The sequence below is a fragment of the Notamacropus eugenii genome, chromosome 4 (assembly GCF_028372415.1).
Source record: "Notamacropus eugenii isolate mMacEug1 chromosome 4, mMacEug1.pri_v2, whole genome shotgun sequence".
NCBI lineage: Eukaryota > Metazoa > Chordata > Mammalia > Diprotodontia > Macropodidae > Notamacropus > Notamacropus eugenii.
The window spans coordinates 94,877,873-94,897,886 of record NC_092875.1 but is presented as its reverse complement, the minus strand read 5'-3'; the positions used below and the strand labels follow the sequence as shown (position 1 = coordinate 94,897,886).

General features: G+C 38.5%; 1 protein-coding gene across 5 annotated transcripts in view; it reads left to right on the top strand.

Annotated features, from left to right (window-relative positions):
- Positions 1-19,702, top strand: part of DENND3 (DENN domain containing 3) — a 113,543-nt gene extending 93,841 nt beyond the window's left edge. For 3 of the 5 annotated variants that reach the window (XM_072602955.1, XM_072602956.1, XM_072602952.1), the window contains 6 exons: positions 314-453; positions 5,526-5,686; positions 7,633-7,772; positions 10,528-10,646; positions 10,749-10,886; positions 16,493-19,702. In XM_072602955.1, coding sequence (XP_072459056.1) covers positions 314-453; positions 5,526-5,686; positions 7,633-7,772; positions 10,528-10,646; positions 10,749-10,886; positions 16,493-16,693 — 899 coding nt within the window. In that variant the 3' untranslated portion in view covers positions 16,694-19,702. The remainder of the gene's footprint in view (positions 1-313; positions 454-5,525; positions 5,687-7,632; positions 7,773-10,527; positions 10,647-10,748; positions 10,887-16,492) is intronic. The other 2 variants (XM_072602953.1, XM_072602957.1) reach the window with 2 other exon arrangements.
- The last annotated feature ends 312 nt before the right edge of the window (positions 19,703-20,014 follow it).

Here is a 20,014-nt window from a genome sequence, read left to right as displayed (position 1 = left end):
AGAACATATGTACCCACAAGTGCTTCGATAAGCAGAATCACCATCATGTGCCTGCCTTTCTTTTTATCTTGTGACTAATCATTTTCTCTGTTAGTGATGAACAAGATTTCAAAAAGAGACTTGGGCAATAGAATAAAAGAGAAACCTGATTTTGGTCTTTTTTAAATTAAAAATAATTATTTGAGGAATTGATGGATTCCTACCTCTGAAAAGATTTGACTATGAGAAATCATTTAGCATTTTTTTTTGTTGTGTGTAGTGCAGTGATAAGTTTCTCTTGTGGTTTCTGGATTGACTTCCTTTTTTTTTATAGGACATCTTGATCCAGCAGAAAAGATTGAAGATGCTCATCCCAAGCTGTGGTGCGCTTTAAGTGAAGGCAAAGTGATTGTGTTTGATGCATCCTCCTGGACAATCCATCAGCAGTCCTTTAAAGTAGGCACTGCCAAGTTGGTGAGTAACAAGGAGGACATAGTCTTTCCCACCTACTGTCCTCTCCTCACTCCTGTTTTCCAACTTGTCAGCATTTCTTCTCTCAAATTCTGGAAATTTTAGACAAGGTCCCAATATAAACTAGCCTTAGTTTGGGGGTGAAAATCAGATCCATTTTATTCCAGAATATTAGAATGAGTGTAAATAGCAATTGTTTTCTGTTCTGGCCAGAACTTTTAAGGATCGTCTCCTCCTAGATTGACATTTTTTGAGGGTAAATTAGGCTGTCTTTTATCTCAATTCTTACCTAGCCCTTAGTTATTGAATGGGCATTGCTTCATCAGATTGAAGCCTGGGTAAGACCTGGATTTAGAAAGGCCAGGTCAGCCACTCCATCCCAGGCCATCGCCAGCCATCGTGACATTTGTCTTGTCCTTGGACTCTGATGACTCAGGAGGAGAGAAGGAGGACTTTAGCAGCCCTGCCTCACTTAAAGTCAGTTTGAGCACATGCCAAGACATCACAAACTCATGATGTCATAGGTCCTCTTCAAGAATGAAGGTTAACAACAACCAAAACAACATGTTATAATATTCCACAATATCATGTAACTCCTTTTAATTTACTAAATTATCCAACTTAAATCTGAAATACTCTGATTCATTTAAGTTGGCTTCATTACACTTTTATGAGAAAACTGAGGCAAACAGAGTTAAGAGACTTGCCCAGGGTCACACAGCTAGTACATGTCTGAGGCCAGATTTTAATTCAAGTTGTCCTGACTCCAGGATCAACACTACATCACCTAGCTGTCCAAATAAGAGAGGGTTTTTGTAGTTGTCTTGTTGAGTCCAACTCTTCATGACCCCATTTGGGGTTTTCTTGGCAGTGAAACTAGAGTGGGTTTTCCATTCCCTTCTCTACTTCATTTTATAGGAAACTGAGGCAAACAGGGTGAAGTGACTTGCCCAGAGTCACCCACCTAGTGATGATGAATCTTCCTGATCCCAAGCCGAGGGCTTTGTCCTTTGCGCCATATTAGCTCATATTTATATTGTACTTCATAAATGCTACAAGTTACGTTTTCACAAAAACCCTGTGAGACAGGTGGAGAAAATGTTATTACGCCATTTTACAGGTGAGGAAACTGAAGCATGGAAAGGTGAAATGAAATCATTTTCCCAGAGTTACATATCCAGTAAGTTTGGGAGTTGAGACTCAAATCTAAGGCTTCTGCTCTTAAAAGTTTTGCAAATATAAATTCAAATCCTACCTCAGTCATCTCTTCACTATGTGACCCTGTTCAGGTCACTTAGCCTTTCAGACTTAGTTTCCTCATCTGTAAAATGGAGATGATAATAGCTCCTACCTCACAGGATTGTTGGGAGGACAAAATGAGATGGCATATATAAAACACTTTGCTCATATTTTTCTGTCCAGTAATTTAAAACAGAAATTTAAATTACTTTTTTGTGCTTTTGGGATTAAATCTCAGACGACTCCAATCAAATTCACAAAATAAAGCCATCACCTTATGAGTGAGCAGCATCAGTCTTTTGTGCTTAGACTGTGTACATTTTTTTATATGTTGATGTCTTGAATGCTAAGAGTAGTTGCTTGTCTTCCAATCTGAAGAATCATCTTTGATAATTTAATCAGTCAGATTCTTGTTCTTGTTTTGGTCCCAGGCATGTAACATTGGCTATCGTGCCAGCATACCCGAAGACTGACTTATCATTGGCCCTCCCCTTCTTCTCCCAGAGTCCCTCACTAGTTAGCTTGTTAACCTTGGAGAAGTCATGTCATCTTTCTGGTTCTCATTTTCTCCATCTCCTTTACCTCAGAGAAGAGCTAATGGCAATGCCCATCCCTGAGTGTGCTGACACATTGGGTGAATCTAATCCACTCCCTCTGCCACTCATACTTTTGGTAGTAAGTTCAGTGTTTAGGGATGTATGTTAAATAGCACTGGTTAATTATGTTAATTGATATCAGTAATAAAGACAAAAACCCACCATTATTAAAAACCTATGTAATAAAAGAGACAAAACCACAGCCTCCCTGGAGGGCTCCTGGGAATCTTGGGCCACCATTTAAGAACTACTACACTAAACTAGCAATGCATTAGGCAGTTATAGACCCAGTGATACCTCTCTCACCCAGAAGACCTCTGACAACCCAGATTTAGCCTCAGCAGTAATTTCATTAGTCATAATGAATTTGCATTTGCAGTATTTGTAGTTGTGAGTCTAATAGGGAGGTGGGGCAGGTGTTGTCTCTTGGACTCATCTGCCTTTGATCTGATCAAAGACCAAAAATTTGGCAACAAATGATAGATAAGTGAACAACAGTCGCATGCTACTAATAAAAAAATTAAAAAATTAAGTTATTATTTTAGTTATCCATTTAGTTATTCATTTTCTCCAGGTCTAGGTTATACTACTGCTTACAAGTTGGATGCTTGGAAAACATCAGCTATTTCTGGCCACAAAAACATTAGTTTATCAAATTTTTTATCACAATGTAATGTTTTTCCCCATCCAAGTTCATGAACCTCCTGTTAAGCCATCCACAGATTCAAGATTAAGAGCCCCTGATTTAAGTCTTCTTTTCTATTGGCTAAACATCTCCATTTCCCTTAAATGTCCTTCATATGCCATAATCTCAAAGCCCTTTACTAACCTGGTTTCCTGCTGGATGTTCCTTCACTTATGCAGTACTCTACCCTGTGGTTCCCACATCTCAGCAAGGAAAGGAGGGAAATGAATTTTTTCAAGTCTCCCCCAGGCTAAGCTTCTTAGGAAGAACAAGATTCTGGCAGCCAGAAGTGAGGAGGAGAGTGAATTCCAGGTACAAGAAGACAAGACATTCAGTGAAAACAGAGTAGATAAGTGTGAGGTTGAGTGTGTGGAAGGGGACTGAATGTGAGAAGTGTAATGTTGAATAATTGCATTACATGTTAAGAAAATATACTCATGGACTGATGCAAAGTGAAATGAACAGAACCAGGAGAATATTGTGTACAGTACCTGCAGTACTGCAGCGATGATCAGCTGTGAATGACTTTGCTGGCCTTAGCAGTACAATGATCCAAGACATTTCTGAAGGACTTATGGTGAAAAATGCTATTCATGTGCAGAGAAAGAACCGATGGAGTCTGAATGCAGATAGTATACTTTTTTAAACTTTATTTTTCTTGTTTTTTTCTTGATTTGTGTTTTCTTTCACAACATGACTAATATGGAAATATGTTTTGCATGACTGCACATGTATATCAAATTGTTTGCCTTCTCAATGAAGGGTGGAGTGGAAGGAGGGATGTAGAGACTTTTTAAAAAACAAAAGTATCTTTACATATAATTTGGGGAAATAGAATATTAAATAAATATATTAAAAAATTAAAAAACAAGAAAATATGCTCATGGAAGCCAGTCCAAGAACCATAAAATCAGAGAGCTTTTAGATTGTGAAGAAAATATACTACAAATCAGCTGAACAAAAGAGTAGATAAGTTTGGGGAAATGGACAACAAATCTGACATAGACACATGATACAACAGTGGAAGGAGACTTCATCTGGACAAATGCTAGGGTGTTCTTTTCTCTCACTTGTTCCTCCCACCCCAAAATCTTGTCTCAGAGTGTAGTAATTAATGACCTGGTGTTATCCTGGAGGGAAATCTTTGAGTGTCCCAGAGATCTGTAGTTGACCCTGTTGTATTAACGCTAAACTTTAGGAGTTTGTATTTGGTCATAAGGGTAGTAGAGAGCCAGTGGTTATTTTTGAACAGGGGAGGATGTTGTCAGACCTGTCTGTCCTTTAGGAATAGTGTGTTAGTGGTTGTCTCAAGCAGTGGTGTCAGGTTTAAATAGAAATGGATCCCTGTGACCACTATATTGACCTAGAGCAGCTAGGTGGTACGGTGCAGGAGTCAGGAGGACCTGAGTTCAAATCTCACCTCAGACACTTGACACCCACTAGCTGTGTGACCTTGGGCAAGTCACTTAACCCCAATTGCCTCATGCTGGGTCATTTCCAGTCATTCTGATGAATATCTGGTCACTGGATTCAGATGACTCTGGAGGAGAAGTGAGGCTGGTGACCTGCACAGCCCTCCCTCACTCAAAACAAAGTCAAGTGCAAGTCATGTCATTATTTCTCTGATGGCACGGTCTTTTTTGGCAACAAAAGATGAACACACACAGTATCTTTATTACTTAGGTTATTAGATTATGTATTACTCAGGTTATTATCAGTTACTTAGGTAAATTGCACAATGGCATGCATGATATATTTATAAGTAATACAAAATAGAGACTTTACATGACATTCAGGATTCAAAAAGTTCTTGGTTAGCTAGAAGTTTGAACTCAGTCTCTTAAGATGAAATATAATAATGATGAATAAAACATTTGGTGTAAAAAAAATCAACTTCACAAGCACAAAAAGGGGAGTTTTCTCTTGGTTTTTACCAAGCTTGTGATCTGCTTGTCATCCTTGATTCTCTCTTACTATACACACACACACACAGAGCCAGTTGATTGTTGGTTGATTCTGCCTTCTCAATATCTCTCATATACACTTCCTTTGACAGCACAACCAGCCACTCTGGTGCAGATCCTCATAACCTCGTGCCTGGGCTATTGTAATAGTGTGCTGGTGGGTCAGCCTGCCTCAAATCTCTCCCCACGCCACTCTATTCCCCAATAAGCTGTTAAAATGATCTTCCCAAATAAACAGGTCTGACTGTCTCACTCCCGTATTCAATCAACTCCAGTGGCTTCCTCCTACCTCCATGATAAAATTTAAAATCATATTATCTGTATTAATAGATAGAACCATCATGGAACACAGAAATGAAATAATTCCATTTACTGTAGTCCTTTATAAATGGTTAAGTGAAAAGCAATATTTAATTGGTTTCCATAATTTGCATCTATTAATACCATTTAATACAAGTTAAAAATCATTCATTTTTGAAAATTGTTTTAAGGTTATACAATCAGACAAAAATTTTGAACCCATATCTCTAGATATAATGTTCAGTTTTATTCATTTGTTAAGAAAATTCTCAATCTCTTTGCATCTTGCAGAATTGCATGCTGATGGCAGAGCAGAATCAAGTCTGGATCGGCTCTCAGGACTCGATTATTTACATTATTAACATCCATAGTATGTCCTGTAACAAGCAGCTCACTGATCATCGCTCGAGCATCATGGATTTAATTGTAGAAGATGGAAACAAGGGATCTAGGTAAATTAAGGCTGAAGAAGTGAAATAAGACGAGTGGCTTTTAATAAGAAACAAAATACTAAAAAAAGAAAAATGTTTTGAAATCTGTTTCCAGAAAGAGGTCATAATCTGAATTAAATTGTCTTCATGGCTATAAAAATAGGCAGCAATTTGTCTGAATGGCATTTTTCCCTTTGCCAACAAATCTTAGAATTTTTAATTCTATTAGGACCCTAGATCATCTAATCCAATGGTATCAAATTCAAATAGAAATGCATCCTTATGGACTGCATATTGATTTAGGAAATTACAAATTCACATTATCTATGCTGGTAGTGTATTTTTATATATTGTTGTTAAACATTTCCCAGTTACATTTTAATTTGATTCAAGAATGCCAGAATTTTGATACCTCTGAGCTAGTCCAACCCCGATAGGTCACAGATAAAGATGGTGAAGCCCAGAAAGGTGAAGGGACTTGTCCAAATCAATAGCAGAGCCAGACATAGATGCCCAGTAACTTGACACCACTCAGTGATATTTTGACTGTGTTAACACTTAACTTCCTTCCCACCATGAGACAGTCTTTCATTTTGAATAATGGAAGTTTTGTTCAAATGAGTTCACCAACTAGAAGTTATTAATGTGAAAATTAAACAAAAACAGGGTGAAAAGGTAATGTGTTGTCTTCATTAAAATCTGATCCTGTAAGGCTCATTTTTGGGTATCTAACTATTGTTCATGTTAAAAATTAAACTTCAGCATTATAAGTTATATCTTTAGCTTTTCAGTTATTCGGGGTTTTGTTTGTGTAGCCTGGGATCTATGAACTTGTTTTTTAAAAAAATATTTTGATAAATCTATTTCAATACAGTCCTTTGTAGTCCTCTATATTGTGTTTTATACATCTAAAACACGGTTCTGAGAAGAAGCTTGTAGGCTTTACCAGATGCCAGAGGGGTCCATGACACAAAAAGATATTCATAATTCCTGTATTAGAGAAAGGGGCCCTCCACTGTCTGTTGTCAGATAACTAAGTTGAGGCCTGACTGCCCCACTTATTAGTGGTATGGACAGGGAGAGGTGTGAGGGACTAACCTAATGTTTTCATTGGCATAGGAAACTCCCTCTATCCATGTAAGTCAACATCTTTAATACTATTTATAATCTTGGAAATTCACACAGAGCAATGAGGGAATAGGTGGCTTGTCCAGGGTCACACAGCCAATAAGTATCAGAGGTGGGGCCTGAATTCAGACCTTCCTGGCTCCAAAGCCGGCCGTCCTTTCACTGTGCCAGTTGCACATGAACATACACCTTCCTGGTTCCGTGACTGACTTTTCACCTTATCCCACTGCCTCTACAGTCCTGTAAATGACTAAATCCACCAGATTGGCCTGTTCATTCATCTTAAAAATGCATATCAATAATATTACTAATCATATAATATTATCTCTCAAAGGGCTGAAAAGTCCTTTAGAAATGGAAGCTGTTACTATTATCACCAACATCATCGCCATAGGAGTTTAATAAGTCCCTCTAATATGACATTGAATACTGCCCACAAAGAATCCTAGAATCTCAGGTCCATAGACCAGAAGCTGGAAAGGGCCTCAGAAGTCATCTAGTCCAGGCCCCTTATTTTACAGATATGGAAACTGAGGCCAAGTGACTTATACAAGGTCACATGTAATTAGTAAGCATCGAAGGCAGAGGCGTAGTCAGGGAAAGTAAGCAGCCGTCACCCTATCAAACCGACAGTCATGCCTTGACTTAATTAAGTTTAAGTAAACTTTTGGCAATCCCACATTGCCATTCTTATTTCTTAGCATTGATGTTTCAACCCTAGTTCTCCATGTAATTTGTTTACTGTTCCCATGGCTTACATACAGCTTTATCCAGGGATGACTTATATTCTCTCTTGAATTAAAGTATACACAACAGTGAGTCCTAAAATTTTCTTTCAGCAGTAGTGAAGTCTATTCATGCAGTTTGGATGGAGTAATCATTGCTTGGAATGTCAGTACCCTGAAAGTGATCAGGAGATTTCACCTGCCGTGCCAAACTCTAACTTCCATTAAGCTTCATAATGGCCGCCTTTGGTGCTGTAAGTCTGGGGATGCACACCATCAAAATGTATTTTGAAACTAACTTAGCACTGTGATTTTATTTAAGTTCATTCTCACTCCTCAGTCAGCAAAACCACAAGCATTGATTAAGCCCTTATTATGCGTCAGGGATATAAATAAAAGCCAAAACAGTCCCTACCTTCCACCCTCTTACGTTCTGAGGGGGGAGACAAAATGTAAATGACTAGGTGTGCGGGTGTGTGTGTGTGTGTGTGTGTGTGTGTGTGTGTGTGTCTTAGCATGTAGATTCTCTTTGTATTTCTTTTTGCTTTCTACTTTTTGATTTTCATAAAACTAGTTCTCTTTCTCCTTTCCTCTTCTCTCTCTCTCTCTTTCTGTCCTGTCTCCTATCTTCTCTCTCCCCCTCTCCCTCCTTCCTTTCCTTCTCTCCCTTCCTTTAACAGTCATACATAACAGTGCTTTAAAGTTTGCAAAGCCTGTCTGTCTCATGTGGTCTTACAACAACCTTGGGAGGTAACTAATACAGGTGTTAATAACTCCTGGCAGAGGAGCTTGGGGCTCAGTGGCTCATCCATAGTTATATAACTAATAGTCATCAGAAGCAGGATTCAAACCCAGGTCTCCCTTGACTCCAAATTCAGCCCTTTCCCTACTTCATCCCCTTAACTCTAAGTCTAATCAAATTTAACTTCTGCTCATTTTTCAGTGCTTCATATCAGTTATTTTTAACTCAAAAGTTTTCATTAAAGGTCAAAATGAAATATGTAACAAGATCACAGAAATAAAGTAGAAGCAGGCATAGCTTCCCTAACATAATTAATTGGTTGTGTGAAAACGTGACATTACCCAGAATGACATTCCGGGGGAAATAACATTATAAATGGGGATCTGTCTAAAAGTGCTGCAGGGTTTCCCAGCTTTAAGGAGCTTATAACATATTAAGGATATTATTGTGAATTAATGTTGATCAGGGAACATTATGAGGGCAGTGAAAATCTACTCAAACCGTTCCCCAAAGACAGTCCTCGGTCTCCGCTGGGTTTGCTGCTGGCATCCTCACTTGGCTGAGGTTGCCAAGGTCTCTGCAGTATCCCTCCCTCTGGGTCCCTTCTCATTGTCTCCACCACTACCAATCTACACCCTCACCCCCCAGTGAGATTTCTGGGGGAGCTCTTTCATTATTCTCACCCCCAGTCTCTGTCAGTCAATAAACAGCACTTATTGCATGCCAGCTACTGTGCTATGTCCCAAGGATACAAAGAAAAGGAAGAACATGGACCCTGCATGCAAGGAGCAAAATATGGTCCATACAAGACACACACAGGTGTGAGTGGAATTATGATCCTGGAGGGAAGGCAGAGGGGAAGGGGTTAGGGGGAGGCCAGGAAGGCTTTCTTGTAGAAAATGGGATTTGAGCTGAATCACTGAGGGAAGCTAGGAGGCAGAGGGGAGGAGAAAGACCATTCTATTCTAATCCATTCTTCTTAATGCTGCCAAATTATTCTTCCTTATTCAAATCAATAGACATTTGTTAAGCACCTTGGCACTGTGTGCCAAGTACTGTACTAGCTGCTTACTGGTCACAGAGGTAAAAATGAAACAGAATTGACCTTCCAGGAACTTTACTGGAAAATCTTATGCAAAGATCTGGTCATACTATTTATTTGGAAGATGAGAGGAGAATAAGCATTTATGTGCCAGGCACTGCCACACTAAGCGCTTTTGCAAATAATATCTCATTTGATCTCATGAGTGAGTTAGGTGGCACAGTGGGTAAAGCACTGGGCCTGGAGTCAGGAAGACCTGAGTTCCAATCTGGCATCAGATGCTTATTAGCTTTGTGACCCTGGGCAAGTGATGTAACCTCTGTTTACCCATCTGTAAAACGGGAATGATAAAAGCACCTGTTTCTCAGGGTTGTTGTGAAGATGAAATGAGATATTCATTATAAAGCAGTTAGCATGGAGCGTGGCCCATAGTTAGAGTTGTGTAAATTCTATTTTCATCATTGTTGATCTTCACAACAACCCCGCAAGGTAGGTGCTATTATTATCTCATTTTATAGTTGAGAAAACTAAGGCAGACAGGTGATGTGATTTATCCAAGGGCACTCACTTCATTCCTCTGTCCCACAGTTATCCCTATAGGTCTCTCTCCTTTTCAACAAATGCATTCTAATTAAATGTTTTAAAAAGTTATTTTACTCTTACACATTTCTTGTGCAGTTACCATTCTATTTTGCTTTATAGATATCTGGATATGTAGCATGTCCCTGCTAGAACAGAAGCTCCTAATCTTACTCATCCGTGTCTCCCCACCCCACCCTAGCAATAATATTAACAGCTAGCATGTATTGAGCACCTACAGTGTGGCAGGTGCTTTATAAATATTATCCCATTTGATCCTCACAACCCTGGGAGGTTGACACAGGTGAAGTGATTTGCCCAGGGTCACAGAGTTAATTAAGTGTCTGGACTGGATTCAAATTCAGGTCTTCCTGACTCCACTGTATCACCTAGCTGCCTCTCACAGGACCTTGCACATTACAGGAATTTAACAAATGTTTGAATTTGATATTTAACATAAAGATTTGAAAAGTACTTTGTAAAAAAATAAACAAGTGCTCCTAGGAACGCAGAAAGGATGTTTTTCTTTCATTTAAATGACTTCTACCTGAGCTCTGCACTTGATCTGGTATATAGTAGTTAAGCCATATTTCACTTTTAAGACGTGCCCAATCTGAGCAGCTTTTTTGTTTTTTAAACATTGCAGGTATAGGCTATAGCATTATAGTTGTGACAACAAATGGATTTCTTCGTCAAGAACTGAAAGTTGATGAGCTCTTTAAGGAAATATTCCCCTCTTTCCTCTGTTTCCAGCTGATTCCGGAGGTATTTCAAAACATTTCATTGTGGAACATAATTAGTAAGTCTGATACTGCTTAGCAGTAAAACACCTGAATAAAAGTGTCACACTGTCACTTGTATTTTTAGCAAGACCAGGTCTGGACAGCATGTGCTGGACACAGAGACATATATGTCTGGAACATAAAGGACTTCTCAAGGCCACCTCATAAAATTCAGCTTCAAGACTGTTCAGAGATCAGCTGTATGATCAGAGTAAAGAACCAGGTATCAACTTTTTCAGTGTCACTTGTCAAAGTCATAGGGGTTGATCCCTGACCCAGGGCAATAGAAAGAGAGATATATTGGTGTGCAGGTGAGCAAATACAAGCCTATTATCCCACGGACACGTGTCCCAGGACCAGTCATTAACTCATAGAATATCAGTACGACAGTGATCTTTGGGCTATCTGGTCCAATTTCTTCCTTGTTTTATAGAAGAGGGCAGTAAAGTGGGCAAGGGCCTTGTGCAAGCGCAATATCTGTGACTTTGAAGCAACATATGGGAACCTCTTGCCCTGAGGGCATTCACTCCCCATGCAACAGTTACCTAACCAGCACCTCATGAGGCAGACCATACCATTTGTGGAAAACTCTAATTATTAGAGGGCTCTTACGTTAAGTCAGAATATACCACCTTAAAGCTTTCATGCATGGAAGTGCTAGTCTTGTTCTCTGGAACAAATTTGCTTTATTGTACTTTTAAAACTGGGCTGGGGTTGTTGGAGTTTAGGCCTCACAGAAGGCATGATGGATGCTGCTGAGGAGCAGTATTCCCCTGTCACTTTAAAATCTTATTTTCTTTTATTCTTTTTGATTATCAAGCATTTATTCCCTCTCTCTCCCACCACCATCCTCCATTGGAAGAAAAAAAAACTAAGCCCTTTATCAAATATACATAGTCAAGCCAAGTAAAATAAATTGACCATTCTCCCAAATCTAATTATGCATCTTGACTCCATCACTTCTGTTGGGAGATGAGTAGCACGCTTCATCACTGGTCCTTTGGAATTGTGATTGATCGTTGCATCAGTGGGGCAGCTAGGGAGCTCAGTGGATGGAGTGCAAGGCCTGAAGTCAGGAATACTCCTTCTGAGCTCAAATCTGCCCTCAGACACTTACTGGCTATGTGACCCTGGACAAATCACTTAACCCTGTTTGCCTTGGTTTCCTTATGTGTAAAGTGAGCTGGAGAAGGAAATGGCAAACTGTTCCAGTATCCTTGCCAAGAAAGCCCCAAATGAGGTCACAAAGAGTCAGACGTGACTGAAAAATGACCAGACAACAAAACTGCATCAACCAGTTCTTAAGTCTTTCAAAGTTGTTTGTCTTACATAAATTATTCTCCTGTTCTACTCACTTTACTCTGTATCATTTCATGCAGATCTTTCTAGATTTTTCTAAAATTGTCCCTTTCATAATTCTTATGGTGCAATAATATTCATAACATTCACAGACCACAGTTTATTCATCCATCCCCCTACCTTCTAGTCCGTTGACACTACAAAAAGTTGTTAGGTTTTTGTACAAATAAGTTATTTTCCTTTTTCTTCGAATTCTCTGGGGGTCCATACATTTCTTTTTGTAAAATACCTCTTAACTTTTATGACTTCATCCCAGGATACCATGGTTCTGAGCGTTATATTATTATTTTTACTTCTAAAGGACTTGAATGCCATGAGAATACATACTAAAAGGACATAGAATCAGACGTAAGACCTCCAGCCTTCCTCTTGCTTGAATCTTGTGGCTATGATGTGATTTACCTCTTAGAGACTCCCATTTAATCCCAAACTGCACTTCTTTCTTTTTCTTTTAAATTTATTGTTTATTTGTTTTTAACATTTAAAAAATACATTTTAAGTTCCAAATTCTCCCCTTCCAGCCCCATCCAAATTCTCCCCATCCATTGAGAAGGCAAGCAATATATCAGTTATATATGTGAAATCATGCAAAATTTATTTCCATATTATTGGCCATGGTACAAAAAAAGCAATAAAGAAAATTATACTTCAGTTTGCACTGAGTTCATAAGTTATCTCTCTCTGGAGATAGTGGAGATAGAGAGCATCTTTCATCATGGGTCCTTTGGAATTGTCTTGGATCATTGTATTGATCAGAGTAGCTAAGTCTTTCAGAGCTGATCATCGTTACAGTATTTCTGTTATGTATAGTTATTTTCTGGTTCTGTGCACTTCACTTTGCATCCGTTCAGGTTTTTCTGAAACCATTCCCGTCATTACAGTGCTCCTTTCGACAGAGACCTACATACTGACGGAGGTGGAATATAATAAGTTTTTCTTTGTGTGTATTTAAAGAATGGAATCCAGAACATGAGGAAGAATCAGACCCATGTGAGTTAAAGGAATGATGTATGAGACATCTGTAAACCTTATGGAGTAGAAAGACCTGCATTCAAATTCTGGCTCCCACACTTCCTAGCAAGCTTAAGTCACTTCCTCTCCCTGAACCTTAATTTCTTTATTTGAAAAGGTAGATAATCAATAAGTATTTATGTGCCAAAAGGAATAGTTCCTACCTTCAGGTACTTTATATTCTAAAGGGGGAAAGTAAATGTGAACATATATAAATATACATACAGTAGTTGTTCAATTGTGCCTGACTCTCTGTGACCCCATTTGGGGTTTACTTGGCAAAGATACTGGAGTAGTTTGCCATTTCCTTTTTCAGCTCATTTGACAAATGAGGAAACTGAGGCAAATAGGGTTAAGTGTCTTGCCTAGGGTCACCCACCTAGTAAGTGTCTGAAGCCAGATTCAAATTCAGGAAAATGGATCTTCCTAACTTATTCCTGGCACTATCCACTGCACCACCTAGCTGCCCAAATATATACAGAATATATATGTGTGTGTGTGCGTATGTGTATGTATATGTGTGTGTATATGTATATGTACATATATATATGTATACATACATACATATGTAGATAACTAGATAAATATCAAATGAATCCAGAGTAGTTTGAGAAATAGAGCACTAGCAGAAGGGGAGATCACACAAGGTCTGAATGCAGATTGAAGCATACGTTTTTTACTTCCTTTATATTTCTCTTTTGTTTTTATTTGATTGTTCATAACCCCTTTCAGGGTCCTCTTGGCAAAGATACTGTACTGGTTTTGCCATTTCCTTCTCTGGCTCATTTGATAAAAGGAGGAAACTGAGGCAAACAGGGTTAAGTGACAGGGTCACGCAACTAATAAGGGTCTGATGCCAGATTTTAACTCAGGTCTTCCTGATTCCAGACCTGGTACTCTATCCACTATGCCGCTAGCTGCAATATGGCTAATATGGAAATATGTTTTGTATGACTTCACATATATAATCTGTGTCAAATAATTTTAAAATATTATTTAAAAAAACAACAAACATAATGGAATCTAATAAATGAATGAATGAATGAATTCCAGACAGAGGAGTTTATATTTGACTCTAGAGGTGATAGGGAGTAATTGTAGCTTATTGAGTATGGAGGGACTTTTCCACGATTATCCTTGTGCCTTAGAAAAACCCCTCTAGCAGCTTTGTTACGGCTGCTGGAATTAATGCAGGATGTTCAGGTTGCTGTAGTCCATGTCAGAGATAATAGGCCTGAACCAGTGGGTATGGTGGGAATGGAGAGGAGAGGCTAGGGAAACTGTAGAGATAGAAATGATGGGATTTGGCAGCAGATTGGCTATATGGGATGAGTGAGAGTGAGGAGTCAAGGATTTCACCAAGGTTCTGGGCCTAGGGGATTGAAAGGATGGGGGTGCCCTTGGCAGTAATAACAAAGTTTATAAAAGAGGGGAGGGTGTGGGGAAGAAATGAGTTCTGTTCTGAACATATTGCATTTGAGATGCCGGTTCAGAATGCCCAGTAGGCAGTTGGTGATGAAAGACTGGAGAAAATAAGAGGGCTCAGGATAATGTGAGCCATGGGCACAACCACAGTTTGTGGGTATGACATGGTTGAAAATCCAGCAAAAGCAACAACAAAACTGATAGGCAGTCAGACAAGTGGGAGGAGAGCCAGGAGGGAGTGCTGAGGAGGAGGGCACTATCAGCAGTGTCAAGAGAGGTCAAGAAGGATTTATATTGAAATGAGGTCACTGGGTTTGGCAGTTAAATCAAACGTTTATTCTTCCTAATTTAGAAGGCTCTCATGAAAGTCACTTGAGATGATGAAAGTGAGAACATTTTAGAAAAATTACAAAAGTCCCATAAATTAGAAGAGGCAACCATAAGGGCAAGAGTGTTATTTGACTGTGTGACTTTGGGCAGATCATTTTCTCTGAGACTGTTTCCTCATCTGTTAAATGGGGCTAATTATGTTATGTCACAGAATTACTAAGAAGAAAATGTGGATATATTAAGTGGATATATTAAAAAGTCTTATTTATATAAAAGCTGTGGCTCAGAGTTTACGTGGCCTAGGTTCAGTCTTGGAGTGCTTCTCAGTAATTTTCTTAGATATATACAGTTGTTATTTAGTTGTGTCCAAAACATTTGGAGTTTTCTTAACTAAGATACATCACCTTCTCTGGTTCATTTGACAGATGAGGAAACTGTGGCAAATAGGGTTAAATGACTTGTCCAGGGTTACATAGCTAGTAAGTGTCCAAGGTCACAAAGAGGAATCTTCCTGACTCCAGGCCCAGTGGTCTATCCACTGCACCACCTAACTGGAATATCAGAATTCAGCTTGTGCCTAGGTCTCCCTTAAAAAGAAGGACCTTCAGTTCTCATGCAAGAAATCAGACTAACAAAATATTGATAGGACAGGTTATGTTTAACCCGATAAAAATTTCCAAGGAACTCATAAATAGTAAAATATGATCATTTTCCTCTAAAAGTTCCACTTTCCCCAGGTATCTATACCATCCCTTTAACTCATAGCATCAGCAAATAGAAATGAGGAAGTTGTTCCTTCTTCAGGCCTCAGCACCTTTTCTCTTTTGGGACTGAAGTGCTCTATAAATGTGTCATCATCATAATTTTCATTATTTTCATCATTCATCATTGTTGTTTTCCCAAGGTACCTTTTTATAAGAATTTTTACCTCCAAGATTTAGAATGTCTTTGTCACATTTGATTGTGCAGGACCTATTACAAAATTCATCAGTCCAGAGTTATTATCATGTCTTTTGTTTGTATTGGTGGTGGCCAAAACCGGAATGTAAGTACCTAGTAGAGAGGGATCTATTTCATCTGTACAATGCTTTTGGATGATGGGTGGAGGTAGGAAATGCTTTTTAAAAAATGATAGTTCTTGATGGAGTCTGAATGCAGACTGAAGCATACTTTTTTAACTTTCTTTATAGTTCTTTTTTCCTCTTTTTTGTCTGTTTTCTTTTTGCTACATGTTGTTATTGTTTAGCTGTTTTCAGTCATATTTGATTTTTCATAACTCCTTTCAGGGTCCTCTTGGCAAAGATACTCTACTAGTTTTGCCGTTTCCTTCTCTGGCTCATTTGATAAGCGGAGGAAACTGAGGCAAACAGGGTTAAGTGACAGGGTCACGCAGCTAATAAGGGTCTGATGCCAGATTTTAACTCAGGTTTTCCTGATTCCAGACCTGGTACTCTATCCACTATGCCCCTAAGTGCAATATGGCTAATATGGAAATATGTTTTATATGACTTCACATATATAATCTGTGTCAAATTGCTTGCCTTCTCAAGGAGGGAAAGTAAAGAGGAAGCAAGAGAATTTGGAACTCATAATTTAAAAAAAGGAATGGTTAAAAAAAATTGTGTGCATGGAATTGAGAAAAACAAAAGAAAAAAATTATAAATTACAGTTTTTAATGTACTCCCATGATTTTTTCTTTTTCAGATCTGGATTGGCAGCAAAGGACTATCCCAGGGAAAATACAAGGGAAAAATCTATGTAATTGATGCTGATAAGAAAATTGTGGAGAAGGAGCTGGTGGCCCATGCTGACATAGTGAAGGCTTTGTGTTCAGCAGAGGACCGATATGTGCTGAGTGGTTCAGGCAAAGAAGAGGGGAAGATTGCTATCTGGAAAGTTGAATAATTTTTAGCACTTTAAAATGTATTTCCCACAGACTGTTACTGTGATGCCCAGAAAATAGGACCACTGGGGGTGATGTTAAATAAATGCATATTCTTGCTGTTATCATACACTCATCACTTTTTTTTTAAGTGGAAGGAACTTTAGAAGTCCTTCTGTTCAACTCATTCGACTTATCTCATCAACTCAACTCAAACAACCATTTTATTGAAGCCCAGAAAAGGGAGGTTACTTACTTGAGGTCACAGAACTGTGAGTGAACTCTACCATGATGTTTTATATTCATGTGGCCAAGACAATCGCATTCTTTGCCATGCTAAGTTATGCTCTGATCCTTCACCTGGAATAGGAAGTGGACTAAGACTTAATTATGATTGAGGGAATGTCAGCATTAAGCAGCCAAATCTTGCTTACCTAAAAATCCCACAGTTAAAACCATTAATCCCAAGACTATCCATGCAGTGAATTCCTGGCTATGCTTGAAAACTGCAGTAACGATGGTGCTGTGACTTGTAAAAGCAAATTGGAAAACTTTCTGACCAAATTCAGTAGAGATCCCTGGATGTTTGAGTGATAACCCTTTGCTTTGTCTGTTGGACATGTCATGAGTCCACCTGCATATTCACGGGTTTGGGATTAAATATTCTGTATTTATAGTTTGTTTTTCAGGTGAGTTTCACGAGCACTCTTATTTTCATCATTAAAATTTCCATCCTGACACTGTATATGATCAAGCTGTATTGACAGCAGAGCAATGACTGATCTGGCTGGCTATTTGTGTCATACCCCCTGTGGCCAAGGCCTGGATTTTTCCTTAATGAACTTATAACTCATGTAATGAAGAAATTTTCATAAGCATTTTTAAGTATCTCTAGTTGATACTTGAATAACAAGATTCTTATGTAAGGGTGGCACTTAAAAAAGCACACACCACAAAATAAACTTTTAAAGTATGATATAGCCATCTGGTTGGTTGTTAACGTCACCTCTGTAGAAACTGCCTGCCAGATATACAGGGACAGCTTCAGGGTTTTTTCCATGCTTACTTACATATGTATATGGTGCTGCATTATTTAAATTAGGGAGAAAAAGGTTCTAGGAAGTTTACCATCAATATTAAAAATGTTTATATTTCTAAGTAATTCAATTATCTCTATTTTCATCAGTGTGAGTACTCTCTTTATTCAGACAAACTGAAATTCTTCTGTTCTGTAGTAGACACTTTCAAAAGTCCTATAAAATCTAACCCCCCCCCCAAAAAAATCACCTGGCTGCCAACTTCCTACTGATGAAAGTTGGGCTTGATTAGGCTAGTTCTCACACTGCAAACCCCACCGGCCAGAAGGTCCATACTCCCAGCTTTTCAAACTTTCTAGAGCTTGCCTTTTTCTGACATGAACATTAAGTCCCCCATCCTGGTTCACCCCTGTGCCAAGAGGAGGCGTTACAGGAGAACTTGCATGGAGATTGAAAATAATTTAAAATAATTCTTTTGTTAGGACAGCATTCTCTTATTGCAGAAAAAAGTCTAGGACGACATCAGTACAATGGAAACAAATGTTATCAACCCATTGGAAGGATTTATACTTTGAACATGTCATATGTGCAGCATTGGAGAGAACACAGCACACACAATGAGCGTGTATGTCTGTGAGTCTCCATCTCAGGTACTATGTACTTTCCTAGACCTTCCATTCGAACACTAATAAGGCACCCTTATTCCAGGGGTCCCTAATGAAATTTCTTCAGTGCTTGGAAACAAGACTTTCTTTTCACAAGCTATTTGGGGCTCTCTATCCATTATGTCAGACATAATGGATGGAAACTAAAATCTTGAGTCTAAAGGCCATGTGTCCAGTTGCCATGGTCCAGGTATTTAGAGAGAGTCAATGATTGATCCCCTTCTTTCTCCTTCTATCTCTCCTTTCCCCTCCCACCCCCATTCCCCACGGAATCAAACATTTTGAGTTTTCAAGGATGTAATTTTTATATACAGGGTTACCCAGCCTGATAATCAATAACTGATTCCTCAAAGAGTAGGTGATAAAGTGGGTGGAGCGCTGGACTTGGAGTCAAGAAGACATGTTCAACTCCTGCTTTAGACACGTCCTAATGTGACCCCTGGCAAGTCACAACCCCTTCAAACTTCAATTTCCTCATCTATAAAATGAGGACAATTATAACACCTACCTCCTGGGGTTGTTGTGAAGATCAAATGAGATGACATATATAAAGCACCCTGAAAACCTTGAAGTCTTATATAAATACTGTTATCATCATCATCTAGTAATATTACTGTGGGATCAGTGTGAGGATTGAGTGAGATAATAGATGTAAAAAGCTTTGCAAATTAGCAGGCTATATAATTGTGAATTCTTTTCATGTTAGGAATGGACACATCAATGCATCAAACATTTATTAAGCGCCTACTGTATGCCAGACACTAAGTGCTAAGTGGCAGGGATATAAAAAGAGCCAAAAAACCTACCCTCAAGGTGCCTACAATCTAATGAGCATTATCTAATAGCATTCTGATGAGATCGTGATAAAAATCTGGTTATACCTGTCAGTGATATTACTGCAGGATGACCTTGATCACTGCATCTTTATATGGGCTATGCTTATAAATGTGTCTGAAGGTTAAGATTGCCATAATGCAACAGGCAGTAATTTAAATGTGTTTCTGAGAATGCTATTTCAGTGAAAGTGTAGCTTTCCTGTCTTAAATCATGGAATCTATGCACACATAGTGTATTTTAGCTGAATTACGAGCATTTTTACATGATGTTGGAGACTTCCCTCCTAAGAGATGATTCTACTTGATCTTCAGATGAAGGAAAATAAACGTGTTGTGTTCAAGGTTGTAAATAGTGTGTTTTTTTAAAGATAAATGACTGCTTTTGTAAAGTTATAATAGAAATAAAATCAATAGTTTAAACTATTTAATATCATGCTATGTATACTTATATACTAAGCCTATCTCTAATAAAGAACATTTTTATTTTATAATGATCACTGGTTTCTTTATTTTCTCCAATTTTAGTTTCACAAGTAGGTCTTTAAAACTGTATAGTATTTTCTGTAGTGGTAAAAACTCTGGCCTTGCACTCAGTCAAAAGACCTGGTTTTAAAGTCCTTAGCTTTGTTTTAGTTTCCTCATCTGTAAAATGAGGATAATACGTAATTTCCTCACAGGGCTGTCATGGGGTAGGTATCAAATGAGACAGCATACCTAAATTCTTTGTAACTTGTAAAAGAGAAAGAATGAAACAGGGAAAGGGGGAAAGAGAGAGTGTATATATGTAAACACACATATATGTGTAT